Consider the following 13,931-nt stretch of genomic DNA (forward strand, 5'->3'; position numbering starts at 1 on the left):
ACCGACTGAGCCAGCCGGGTGCCCCTACTCAAAAACAATTTAAAAACAAATAATCTTCCACCTCAAGAAAACCACAATACTTCCAGGATGTCTTTTTTCAATTTTTTAAAACCGTATTTGTGATTAAATTCTATGTGCATAGTTATCCAATCACATGAATTGAATGAAAAAATTGAACTACTTTTGGAATTATTTCAATTGATTTTCTACTTGAAGCATCTTATGACACTGGTATAAAATTGGCATTGCTAACGAAGCCAGCACACCGACAGCTATTTCTTCGTGTGAGCATGCACACAGAAACTTGGACTTACAATGAGTAAAAGTAATTTAGAAGTAGAGATGTGTGACCTGAATGAAAAGTTATGTTTCACAGAGCAATATGAAAATGCACCTTCTGCTGCTGTATGTGTTAGATCTTGATCTTCAGGCACAATGTTCTTAAAATTAACAACTAACTTTTCAAGTATATGCTGATGTCTCTTCAGCAGACTTGAACCTTCTGGAGTTTTGTTGTGTCGTTTTTTGTTTTTTGAATAATCTGGTTTTCATGTTGAGAGACCGAACGTACATACAGACAATGGCCAGACCATATATGACAATAGAATTCTCACCCAGAACCTCTGCAGCCATCAGCCCAATCAGCCCAGAACTTCAGGACTTAGTCAACGGCTCCAGCTTCCCTATTTTTGCCTCAGTTTCCAACTCAGGACCAGAGAAAGCCAAATATGCTTCCCAAGTTAAATAAGCTATATTGCTTCTAGCAAGCCTGCCTCCATCCTCTCGATACCAACAGCTTTCCATCTAGGCATATCTGAAACTTTGTTCAATATAGAACTTTCCAACTCCCCTGTCTGCCTCTGAGCCAGTCTCTGCCAAACACAAGTGATGGTGGCTCCATTGCTAAAGCCAGCTCTGAATAAGTAGCCTCTGTCCTCCTGTGGATGGACATTTGTTTCCACGGTGTGGTCATTAACTTCATCATGGTGGATGAACTCACCAATGGTGGATGATAAATGTTGATAAACATTTTGTGCAAGTCACATATTCTTCATCAAATTTCCTGAGAAAGAGAAATTCCTATTTCATGTTTTGACTCCTCACTGAGGAAAAGACACCACTTGGATAAAGAGACTCCACAGAAAAATGTATTAGTACAATGGCTGTAGGCAGTAAATGTAGCGTGGATGATAAGAAATACAAAGACCCTTGCATTCTCTGTTATCATTTATTTTTTTAAGATTTTTTGTATTTATGTATTTATTTATTCATTTATTTATTTATGAGAGAGAGAGCGTGCAAAAGCAAGTGGTGGGGAGGGGGAGGGACAAGCAGACTCTGCATTGAGCGTAGAGCCCAATGCAGGGTTTGATCTCAAGATCCAGAGATCATGAATTGAGCTGAAATCAAGAACCAGATGCTGGGGCGCGTGGGTGGCTCAGTCGGTTAAGTGTCTGCCTTCAGCTCAGGTCATGATCCCAGGGTCCTGGGATCGAGCCCCGAGTTGGGCTCCCTGCTCCACGGGAAGCCTGCTTCTCCCTCTGCCTGCAGTTTCCCCTACTTGTGCTCTCCCTCTCTCTCTTTGACAAATCAATAAATAAAATCTTAAAAGAAAGAAAGAAGAACGAAGAACGAAGAAAGAAAAGAAAGAAGAAAGAAAGAAAGAAAGAAAGAAAGAAAGAAAGAAAGAAAGAAAGAAAGAAAGAAAGAAAGAAAGAAAGAAAGAAAGAAAAACCTCCCTTAAAAAAAAAAGAAGTGCTGGATGCTTTAACCAACTGAACCACCCAGGTGCCCCTGTTATCATTGAAAACTGATTTTCTAAGGCTCTTGCCTTGTTTGGATGTTTGCCAAGGGAAAAACGTAAGAGGAAAAAACCCACTATGTTGAAACATCAGTATTTTTGTTTCACTAACAGGTTATCAAAACAAAACCCACTTGTATTGGTAGAATTTTCAAATTTCTGCTCCTGGTGATAGACAACAGATGCCACTTGCTTGACACGAACCACTCCCGGCTCTGGCCTTAACACAGAAAACATATTCGCTGTCAATTCTCTTTTGTGTAAGGATGCCGTCAACTGAGTATCCAGGCATATGCTTGCTCCCATGGAGTTTCCATGCTACCTTTATATTCTCATTTATAAGGGCTTAATTTAAAGTTCACACAGGTGGGGCACCTGTGTGGCTCAGTCGTTAAGCATCTGCCTTCGGCTCAGGTCATGATCCCAGGGTTCTGGGATAGAGCCCCGCTTTGGGCTCCCTGCTCTGCGGGGAGCCTGCTTCTCCCTCTACTGCCCCCCCTGCTTGTGTTCCTTCTCTTTGTCAAATAAATCTTTAAAAAAAAATAAAGTTCACACAGGCTCTTTTGTGATTTTTTTGGTGACATTTTCCTTCTGCTCCCCAAGAATGGGATTGATAAGATGTTACCTTTTAATCTCAACTGTCTCATTAGGCAACAAGTTCACATGCCAGTGAGAATAGAAAGTGAGTTTGTTTAGAGAGGAGGGCTGAGAAGCGTTTTCTCATTTATAGACGATGGGACTTCTCCAATTCAAACAAATATTTTTCTCGTTTCAAGTTAAGTATGTTATAGGAGTCTGGTTTTCCTACTGCTTTAAACCAGGGTTTACTTGAGTCAGGAGTTGGCTATTCCAAAGATCTATTTAGTGCCATATGAAGTCATCCAGTCTTCGCACCGACAGGAGTCTAAATTTAGAATGATACCCTTAGTCACTCACCCTCATAAGAGTAGTGGCCAGATGCAGTATAGTATGATGGAGAACTCAAAGAAAAGGCCAGAGGCAGGCGAACGTTAAAGACCGTCTCGTTGAGAATGTGGTGTTCTATGTTCCTGCCTTCTTTATCCTTAGAGGTGTATGCCTTGCTGCATGAGGCTACTCAGGAATGGGTGCTACTTATTCTCCCTACCCCCAACTGTTACCTATTTTATTTTCCTATTTAATTAACTGAATTAGTCACTTTCATGGAACTGGAAAATCCTTTTTACAAAAAAGGTTTCAACACATACTTGCTTATTTTTAATGTAATGAAAAAAAATTCAAGGTTATTTTCTCCAGAGACTTTCATTTTCTTCTGTCTGCAGTCCCCACAGGGAGCTGTCTTCATCCATTCATTCATTTAATAAATATTCCTTGCACACCTACAACATGCCAAGCACTATTGTAGGTAAAGGTGGTAGATTTGTAAAAGAATCATTTTGGATGTCTTGACTTGAGCATCTAGTTAACTATGAAATTCTATGTTATTGAACAAGAGCTTTTTCACTTCCTCTGCATTTGCACTGTGCAACTCACCTCCTCCTGCTTGTTAATCCATTATGGTAGACCTGATAATGTCCCCCAAAGATGTCCTTGTCCTAATTCCTGCAGTCTGTGAATGTTACTTCATATGACAAAAGGGATTTTCCAGGTCTGATTATATTAGAGATCTTGAGATGGGGAGATTATCCTGGATTGCCTGGGTGGGCTCCCATTATAACCACTGTGTTCTAATAAAAGCAAGGAGGGAGATTTGACTACATGAGAGGAGAAGGCCCTGTGATTACAGAAGCAGAGATTAGAGGGATGTGGCCACAAGCCAAGGAATGCAGGCCTCCATCAGAAGCTGGAAAAGACCAGGAACAGACCAGCTGGGCCAACACTTTGATGTTAGCCATGTAGGACTCATTTTGGACTCCTACCCTCCAGAACCCATAAAAGAATAAATATCCATTGTTTTAAGCCACTAAGTTTATGGTAATTTGTTAGAGCACCAATAGGAAACTCATACAGCTTCAGGCCCAGGTTTTAGAATTCAAAATTGTGATTTACCAAAGTAGAGTCTGGAACATCTCTAAAATCACTAATGTTGTTCATAAGTTAGCAGCTTTGCAAATTTCCCACTGGTTAGAAAAAAGAAAATTTCTTTCTTGTGGTTCCCCAAATCTGTTGGGAAGGTAGCAGCACGTAGATGGTGAGACAAGCTCTCCCAGAATTGTCAATGTGAAAGCATGGATAATACCACCCACATAGATTTGTCATCAGGATCTGTCCCAAATGCTAACACAGTAAAAATAAACATCTAAATGAATAATGAACAATCTGAGGGGTTCTAACCATGCTAGCTTTAGGCATTTTCATCAGTTGAGCTAGGCTGTCTGTGGAAAAACATCTTTTTCTGGACAAAATAAGTTTAGAACGTTCCATTAAATATTATTAACTCTGTCTGGCAAATTTGTGGGGAATTTAGAAAATGAGTTTGAACTCTCAGGGCTGAGACTACAAACCTGAACGTTGCTGACTGAGAAAGCCGCGCTGGGGGTGCTCCCTGCCCTGCCATCCTCCGGTATAATCAGATACTGTGTTGCTGCCTAGTTAGGAGCTCATCTGTATTTATCTGTGTGCATCTGCATTTTGTACCCAGGAAGCTAAAATGAAACCAAGAAATCACTACCTACAAACCCACAATAGTGTCATGTAACTGGGGCTATGTGTACTCGGAAGAGGTTCATTCTCTGGCACGATTTCATCCTTGGACCAGGGAAGTGACATGGCAACCATGATTCTATAATCACAAACTACACAAATAAAAGTCTCATCTACTGTGTCTCTTTGCTACTTATTTTCCATTTGCTTTCTATTCCATACAGCAAGGAGAGTGGCATATCTTTGGCATCTGAAATTCTTATTTTCTCAGTCTGTCTCTCCCTTTCTTCCTCCCTCCCTCTATCTCTCTAAGAACTTCTGGTGTGTATGCAGAAAAGGACGCAAGGAGGGAAGATTTCTTTGTGCGCTCCTGCCACCCACATGGACGTTTCTCACTATAATCCTGGGACCCCATCCCCAGGAGGTGTTGTGACAAGACCCTCACATCTCCGTGGTTGGACAGCGTCGAGATGAGGCCCCACCCCGTGTACGCTCCACAGTGAACTGGGTTGTTGAAGGGGACTATGCGCTTAACATATTCTAGCAGGATTGAAATAGGCCAACTGCCAATATTTCTAGAGGAAACTGATTTGGGAATTCTAGTGACCAAAGGCTTGGTATATTGCTTTGACATTTCCTCTGAAAACACTTCTTCCTCTCCCTCTTTATAAGAAATTAGAGATTTAGAGGTCAAGACTGATAAATCTTCTGCTTACAATGTGTACGAAGATTAAAAACAAAATACACTGTCAATATTTTATTGAGAAGGTTTTCCTCAGTGACAGAAAAATACTCCCTATGAATAGTCTCTTTCTGAGGGAGGACTATTGGATGAAGAAAAACCAATCCCTAGGGGCTTTCCCAAGAGCCCAGCAATGGAAAAACTCATCTATGACGGCTTGAGTTTCCTGCAGCTTTTAAGAACTACATATAATTTTACTCCTATAATCTAGAAACAAAATAGAAAACTGAAACCAGCTTCCTAAGCCTTCATATAAATAAGTTCAAAATTCAGGGAGAAATCCCTTGTCCTAGTATTTGATTTGAAAACAGGTTTTGCATTGTTAGTACATGAAAAAAGGAGCTGGAAATGTAGTCAATGTAAGTATTCAATTTTCTTTAAATCCAACTTCAAGTCTCTTGCTGGAGATACCAATATTTACTCATTTTGTGGACAGGTCATTAGAACACGCTACACACAAAACTCAAGCCTCTTTATGTAGTTTAAAATTTATTGAGTTTTCTGTGCCCTTACAAATGTAACATTCTGGTACACAACATTCATTGAAGAGGCACAATTCTTATTTTGAGGTGGCACATATTAGACAATATTTTTCAGTGAATAATTACTCTTTCAGTAGGAAATTTAACCACAAGCTATTTTTTTCTGTAGAAAGTTGCTTGAAATTCTACTCCTAATATAAGATAAAATTGAATTTTTCTATCTCAAAATGACCATATGCAAACTAACGGTATGACTATTGCCTTTATACGTTCAATTATAAGCAGAATAATTTCACAGTGGAGTTTTTTAAAACAAAAATTTTAAAAATATATTTTCAGGGAAGAAGCTGATGTGGCTAAAGAATTTGCTGCTATACCTCGTTATGAAAATCTGTCAGGTTACCGAGAGTGTGCTTTGCCATGGAATTTCCCTGTGCGCTTCCACAGGCCAGGAGGCCCTCCTCAGCCCGATTTTAAAACCTCCCTTGGAGGCATGAACCAGATCTAAGTGGGGAGGTGAGGCAGGAGAGGTTGATCCATGGCTTCGAAGAGCAGAGATTCTGTGTACCTGGGCTGGTTAGAATCCCCCCAGAACAGGACTTTTGCGGTCTCTGATTAACGCGGTCCCATCTTTCAGGTTTCAGAGTTCTGTCCTCCCTTCTCTTCACCTCCACATCACAGCACTGGCCTCGGGACAGAAGTCATCAAAGTGACAAGCCACGCGTGGCAGGGTGAGGCACAAGTCACCGGGCTCTAGTCAGCTTTTATTCCTTGAAGTAGACTTTCTTGTTGACTCCTAAATGTCACAATGAGACAACAAAAAACAAAATCCTGAGATTGGAGCAGGGAGCAGGGAGTGGGCAGTTGGGCCAGCCCATGCTCATGGCGGTTTCCCATCTGCCTCAAGATTTCTTAGGGGCCAAGTGTGCTTGGTAAAATGCAGATTCTTGGTCCACACCCTAGATCCAGGGACTCAGAATCTTCAGAGGGAAGCTCAGAAATCTGCCTGTAAATAAACACCCGAGGCAATAACTTGGCCCCCTGGGATCCATCCATGCGCCCCCAAGGAGCATGACTCTCACCCCCACTTAGGGAACCTACATTTCTTTCTCAGATTCCGTTTCTCTTTTACCCATTCTTGACTTTTTTCTTCACTAGCATTTAATGTCAATCATGCTGTATTTGACAGTCTCTGGAAAAGTTTTCTACTTTTGAGCCACAGGCTTTGCGAGGCAGGAAGGAAGGAATAAGCTTTCAATTTGCACAGCGGCCAATGGTGGGAAGCTCCCTGGACAACAGCTTCTTCATTTCCATTTCTTTCTGAAAGTTAGGCTTACTTGATTTCCAGATGAGGAGTGAATGCATTAGGAAAGATGGAAAGGCAGTCTTTTTTGAGCCCTGGAGGTTTCAAATGTTTGTGACCCAAAAGGGGGGTTAGGGTTGGCAAATAATAAAGAAAGCAGCCAAGCCTTCCTTCGTCATCATCAAGACACCATCATTTTGAGAGCAGTCGTTCTGGATTCTCATAGTGTTCCTTACAAACAAGAGGAAAACCCTTCCCGGGGTTTCCACAGCACTGCCAACAAGTTCATCGTTACCATTACTTTGGATACCCCCCCCCCCCCCGCACCGCAAAGATGGAAATGAATTCATTAACTTACACGGCCATTTTGATATGAAAATGGTTTATTGTCTCCTATTTAAAATCTAAAATTTCTACTGGGCTACCAGACCTAGAACTTAATGAGATCCTCTTGTAACATGTTAGTATTGATGGTGGATACTGGGGTAGTGGCGGAGGAGGCGTTTGGGGGCACAGGTCTACCATATGCACACAGTCTTCTAGAAAAACCCCATATGCAATACAAGAAAATATGCAGATTTTTAAGAAGTAATGAAAGTAGATCAATGATTGCCTCGGTGTGGCAGATGGGAGGGGGCAGGGGAGGGATGATAAAGGGGCAGAGGAAATGTTTGCTGGTGATGGATTTCATTATTGTAATTGTTGCGATGGTGTCAAGAATGTACATATATGTCAAAATGGATCAAATTACTCATTCATATATGTAAAGTTTATGCCAGCTCTATCTCAGTAAGAGATAGAGTCTGGAAATGACTGAAAAAAGTTTCTAGCAACTACATCGTTTCCTAAAGAAATAACTGGATGACGATAAATAGGGGGTGCGGGGAAGTTGGTGCCTATGATAAAAGAAGTAATAGTTTTAGCATTCTTCTGTTTAACAGTATTAAATTGTCGCTTACCTTATTAAAGTAAGAAGAAACAGGTGGACTAAAATAGGATTATACCTTATTTTCTGAAAACTTTAGATTCCTTTTATCACAATTGCCCTAAATTTATATTTAGAAGGAAGCATAATGGGAAAAGAATTGGAGAAACTAAGAAATTCTTGTTTTGTTTTTTTTCCTACCAATCTGAAGAAACCAAGGAAACGAATAATATGTAATTAGGGGGCAATTTTAAATCCATGAACATTTAATAGTGTTCCACAGAGGCTAAATGCAGGGGTTCCCTGCAACTGTGCCTAAATACTGCATATTTTCCCCATACTCACTGACACAATGCAAAAGAACAGACATGTGTATCCCTGCCCCTCACTATGTTAGGACCAGGGGAAGGAGAAAAATGATGGTGGTTTTGGAAAACAAAAGGATGCATGTAACAGACAGGAAACTGCCCCGTGTAATCATGGGGCTTCATTTGCTCTGAATGTTGGGCATGCGGCTTCATCACAAAAAGTTTTAAAGAATTCTGTTTTTAGATCTCATTTTGAAAGAATTAGAGGTAACCCCTTCTTAGGCAATTTATCATTTTCTCTAATAGCAAAGGCTGCAATGAGGGTCTTACAGTTCAGTCACATAGGTGCATCCTCAGTTGTCTTCCCCAAAGAACCTATGTAAGGTGTGTTCTCACAGTCATGTGTTAAACCTAAACAAAGTCAGTCTTAACAGAATGATTCATGCAACGTATGCTTTAAATGTATCAATTTTACAAAAGAAGTTCAGTTAAAACCTAGAGGGTTTGATCATGTTTTGATAAGCAGTATTTCCAAAGGATTGGGAAGCTTTTTGAAAACAAAAAAATAACCCCAACAAAACCAAAAACACTTTAATCTTAGCTCCAATTACATTTTTTTCCATCTTTCCCCCAAAAGAACATTTCTAGAGCACAAGATAGATGCATAATTGTTTAATTAGATACATTATATATATCCTGAACATAATGGCTCCCATAGAAATAAACTGGTATTTCGTACACAAACTTTATTTACTGTGCCACATTCATAATATGACCACTTGAGCCAAGTGCAAACATTTATTACACCCCCTGGTGTGTGAGGAGCTCTGCTCCCCCAAACACTTCATTATCTCGGATGACAGGGAACAAGATTAGACAAGATGGATAATTAATTTTTGTAATAACAAAATTATACATTAGATTATGATTATAAAGTCTTCTCCAGTCACTAAGCAAACCATCGATTGGGTTCCTCTCTAATCCCTAACGACTGGTTAGTGGGATTGCTGAAAGGCACCGGGACCAGAAAGATGAAGTGGAGCAAGAGTTTGGAAAATCAGCAGCCTGGCATCCTTTGCCTTGACAACCCCTTGGTTTCTCTTCCTTGGAAAATACATTTGGTAGTTTTTATGTCACATGTAATTGACAGGCAATATTAAAAGGTATCTTAAATGAGGTTTATTTTTACAACTGCCTGGAAATTATGGGGTACTTGTAAGTAACACATGAAAAATAATGACTTAATTAAAAAAAACCACAACAATAACAGCAAAATCTGAGAGTAAATCTCCACCATGGGTGGCAGCCTCCATATGGAAGCAAAATAATTGGTTTCTGGTCGGCCTCTATGAGTGCTGGTGTGGGCCGTTGGTCTGCTCAGTCTAGCCACATCCACAGGACCATCATTACTTATTACTGCTTTCCTTGATGACCAGCTCAGAAAGATGAAAGAGCTGATGAATAAATCACGGGGGAGGTATAAAGACCTATTAAGTCTTCCTCTAGTTTAGATTGTTTGAGGGGAAAGACAAGTAAGTAAAGGACCCTTGAAACAAAGAGGCTCATATAAAATTCTAAGAAAGAAGTCAGGTTTTATCAGGAATGATTTAATACTTACTCTATCCTTTTGCGGTTTAAACTAGTTTCAAAAGCCCCCAGATTATGCGGATGAAAATCCCAAACAGGATAAGTCTCACTGTCCTAAAACCGTGATTTATCAATCAAAAGTTCAAAAAAGGGCAGTGGGCAGGGGGTGGGTGGGTGGGGGGAGACCATTACATGGGCATGAATACTTAATAGGGAGATTTGTGAATCAGGTAGCATAGGAGGATTACCTAAAACTTAATTGAACCCTGGAATTAGGAGTCTAATCAGACTATCTGGATCTCAAAAGAGATTTTAAATCTGGGGTATTTTAAAATGTGGTGCTTTTCATTAATGTGACATTCTTCTCATTCTCATCCTAATCAGAGTTTCAGGTTAGCTCTGACCAACATTTACCTACTTGATTTGTAGCTTGAACTTATCTAGTGAAGGTCCTTTCTAGTAGTTACTCTTTTTCCCCATTTCAGCCCGAATGCCAGGTACGGCAGTTGCTTCCCCGATGGGCCCCGGCCCTCTTTCAGGTGTCGGGCTGATACGCCCATGGTCACCTAATGCCTCACCTTCCTACTTCTCTACTGGAGCACTTTTGCTCTGCAGAATTCTCTTCTTATTTTTAGGCTACATATTTTGAGACTGTTCAGGGAAGTGCTAGTAAGTACAGACCAGAACCCCTTTAAACAGTATTTAAAGCTTTACCGACTGTGGAAGAACAGACTTCTGTGGGGAAGACAACTGAATTCTAATTAAATTCTAGTTGAAATTAAAGGCATGTATCTCAGGATGCAGATAAAAAGACAATGAATGCACAGAAAAAAATCAATAACAAGGGAATAATTTTACTACCTCGAGGCAAGCCACCTACAGATTTAAAATGGGAATTAAAGGCATTGAGAAGCCTAGGGAGGGTGTTGCTCCAGTGGAATGCTTAGATCTGGTGATGGATTAGGGAGTTTACTTTTGAAAAGGAAATTTCACTTTAAACCCTACAGTACACATAATGTAGGGCCTCAAATACAAGGAGAGGGATGAGCTTCAGAACTAACACACTGCTCCACCTAGTGGAGACTCCAGAGTTTTCCCTTCTGCTCTAAGCGGCAGGTGGGGTTTGAGAGCGGGTTAGCCATTAATTAGGAATGCTTGGCTGAGGAGAAAGAACACTAAAATCAACACCTCATAACAAAATGTAAACGTCAATAACCTTGTTATCAGAGTTTAAAATAGCACTTAAAATCTGATGGTAAGACCCTAAGAATAAAATATATGTAATTTTATAATTCTCTAGGAAAAACTCTGAAGAGATTTTTTTTTTTTTAAACATACAGGCATTTATATAGTCATCTACGTGCAGAAACTCAGGAACACTGATGCAAGTTTCTTACAAAAGCCTCTGTATATTGGAAGAAAAAACAAATCCTGAAGTATGCAAAGCATATTTCTGCCCCTCCCCCCTGCTTTTGTTGGGATGGATAAATTCCTTAGCTTGTTTTATTATCTCTGCCAATAGCAAGGCAAATGCCTAATACGTCGTTACGTATCTGTACATACAGAATCACTCGATGAAAATATAAAATATGATTTTGCATAGAACTCATTTAAACAATGCAAATAAGCTACTAGTACTCTCGCTTCTGTTCCCAGTGGGCTTCTGCGAGTGCCCAGGGCTGGGGCCCAGGACAGAGATGCGGGTTACATTGTGCTCCACTCAGAAATAGTTCCATTTACAGTGACTCCTAAGCCCACGCAGAAATTCCACATGCTTTCTGTTATTTCCGTCTACGCTTTTAACACTGATGCCAAGTGTTCAAATCAAATACAGATATTGCCAAAGAAGAGGGCACACTGTGAGATTAGGCGGAAGAGGGTTTATTATCTGGGCGCAGGACAGGAACTTGACGAGCAATGTGAATACAGAGATCTACTGAGCACACCTTTTCCTTCTTGCCCTTCAGGTAGAGGAGACAGTCACCAACGTATCAAAGTAGAGCGTGTGTAGTTTACCTTTTTAAAAATCCACTTACGTTAGTCTCATAATTGTTCTGAGCCCAGAAAGTGAATCATGCCGTGATTCAAAAGAGCTGTCCCTCACATAAACCTATGAGCACACATTTAAAAAGTGATTTATTGTACATCTTTGCATTTCTTAAGGCATGAACAATGGCGTACGGACGGAACAGGGTCTGAGGAGTATCACATCTTTTTTGACAAGGTCAGCACAAGTACACCACATCAAACGGACACACTCGAAGTCTGAGCTGACCAAGTGCCGTGGCACGGGAGCTTCTATGATGCGGGGATGGTGCTTCCAGACAAAGGACCAAAAGCGTGGTTTATATGTCATGTTGCTTTAAACTCTCTGGATCGGCTTTAAGCACCAGTGACAGTTTGTTTTCTTTACAAACACTTCAGACTTTGGGTTTGATATTCCGCTCCTTTTATTCTGCTTTTCAAGGAGGGTGTGGATGTTTTTTAAGGGATATGGTTGCAGCAAAACAGAAAGGATCCAAAAGTGGTTAGGGGCCTTGTCTAATGCACTTCTGAAAGTCCATTATAAAGATGAATAGAAAAGCAAACGGTCGGTTTTCAGTCGACCCAGAAACCACGCGGAGCTCTAGGAAACATAATTGTGCATAGTTATTTATTCATTCAGAGCATGATATGTTGGCTAGCTCTACATTCCCAGTTTACCAAAGAACAGGGCTGTCTACTTTGCTAAACCCAGGGTCCTTTCGCAGCTCCCAGTAGGTATCATTAGAAACCCAGGCTTCTCTTTGATTGGCATCAATGACTTTTCTGTGGAAATACAAGAATCAACATTAGACACAAATGACGTCAAGGTGGCCTGGTCATTGGACCCTCTCCCGTAGACAGGATGTGTATGGATAAGGGGTACTTTGTAAGTCAGTTAGTGTCCTATCCGCTTATTGATGACTTTACTATCTTTTTTAAGATTTTATTTATTTATTTGTCAGAGAGAGAGAGAGAGCGTGCACACAAGCAGGGAGAACGGCAGGCAGAGGGAGAAGCCGGCTTCCCGCTGAGCAAAGAGCCTAATGCAGAACTCAATTCCAGGACCCTGGGATCATGACCCAAGCCAAAGGCAGTCCCTTAACTGACTGAGCCACCCAGGTGCCCCTGACTTGACTATTTTGACCAAAACAAAGTCCTTTTTGTTTGTGTTGTTTATTTGAAATAGGAGTGGATGGGGTCATGGGGAGAGGGGAAAAGGGCACAAATAAATCACTTCTAGGCAAGGCTAGAAAGTGAACTGCCCCCCAAAAGAGCAGGTACAGGGCACCTAGGTGGTACAGTCGCTGACTCTTGATTTTGGCTCAGGTCGTGATCTCAGGGTTGTGAGATGGAGCCCCGCACTGGGCTCCACGCTCAGTGTGGAGTCTGCTCTGGATTCTTTCTCTCTCTCTCTCTCTCTCTCTCTCTCTCTCTCCCTCTACCCCTCCCCCCCATACGGTCTCTCTCAAATAAATCTTTACCAAAAGAAAAAAAAAAAGCACGTACAAGTTTTGTACTAAGAGCTTCAGGCCCCGGACCCACAAGAATAGTCTCTGCTTCACTTGCAGGGAAGAGTATGAGACCTCAGTAGCTCTAGGAGCCCCTGCGTGCTCCACGCCCAGGGTGCACTTTCGACACCTAAAGGGCAAGGCTGCATTCCTCCCCAGGGCAGTCATGAGATGGCAACTCTAAAGGACATGAGGTTATTCTGAGCTGATGCGTCCTGGCTCTGGAGGGTAACAGATGGATCGGGAAAATACAGGTTCATCTGTGTGATGTATATATAATCCTACAAATCACCCTGTAATAATCACCCATGATAATCCCACAGAAGGGCCAAATCTGAATGACACAAGCCCCGTATGACAGAAATAAAATTAAATGCTACTGAAGCCAGGATGACTTTGTGGGCAGTGGGGTCTCACTGTGGCCTGGAGCTGAGGGGGTGGAAACAAGTTTCTACCATTCTCAATGGTATAGCTGAAGTACAAAGAGCCTTCCGGGCAAGGCCCTCACCCTTTTTGCTGCCCACGAAAAGAAAAGAGCTGTGGAGGAGAACTGATTTGTGCGGTTACAAACTGTTCACAAGTGCAAAGTCTGGTTCAATACTTTCACTACCAAAACCAAAGTTACCCA

The 13,931-nt window shown here is 41.2% G+C and overlaps 1 protein-coding gene across 10 annotated transcripts in view; it reads right to left on the reverse strand.

Moving 5' to 3' along the window:
- Positions 1–8,760: 8,760 nt before the first annotated feature.
- The window catches only part of OSBPL6 (oxysterol binding protein like 6), a 207,033-nt gene continuing 201,862 nt past the window's right edge, over positions 8,761–13,931 (reverse strand). For all 10 annotated transcript variants that reach the window (XM_073881908.1, XM_073881884.1, XM_073881889.1 and 7 more), the window contains one exon: positions 8,761–12,578. In XM_073881908.1, the coding sequence (XP_073738009.1) occupies positions 12,470–12,578 (109 nt within the window). In that variant the 3' untranslated portion in view covers positions 8,761–12,469. The remainder of the gene's footprint in view (positions 12,579–13,931) is intronic.

Source organism: Callorhinus ursinus, unplaced genomic scaffold (assembly GCF_003265705.2).
Source record: "Callorhinus ursinus isolate GAN/ISIS: 27379988/994484 unplaced genomic scaffold, GSC_fseal_2.0 scaffold2, whole genome shotgun sequence".
Lineage (NCBI taxonomy): Eukaryota > Metazoa > Chordata > Mammalia > Carnivora > Otariidae > Callorhinus > Callorhinus ursinus.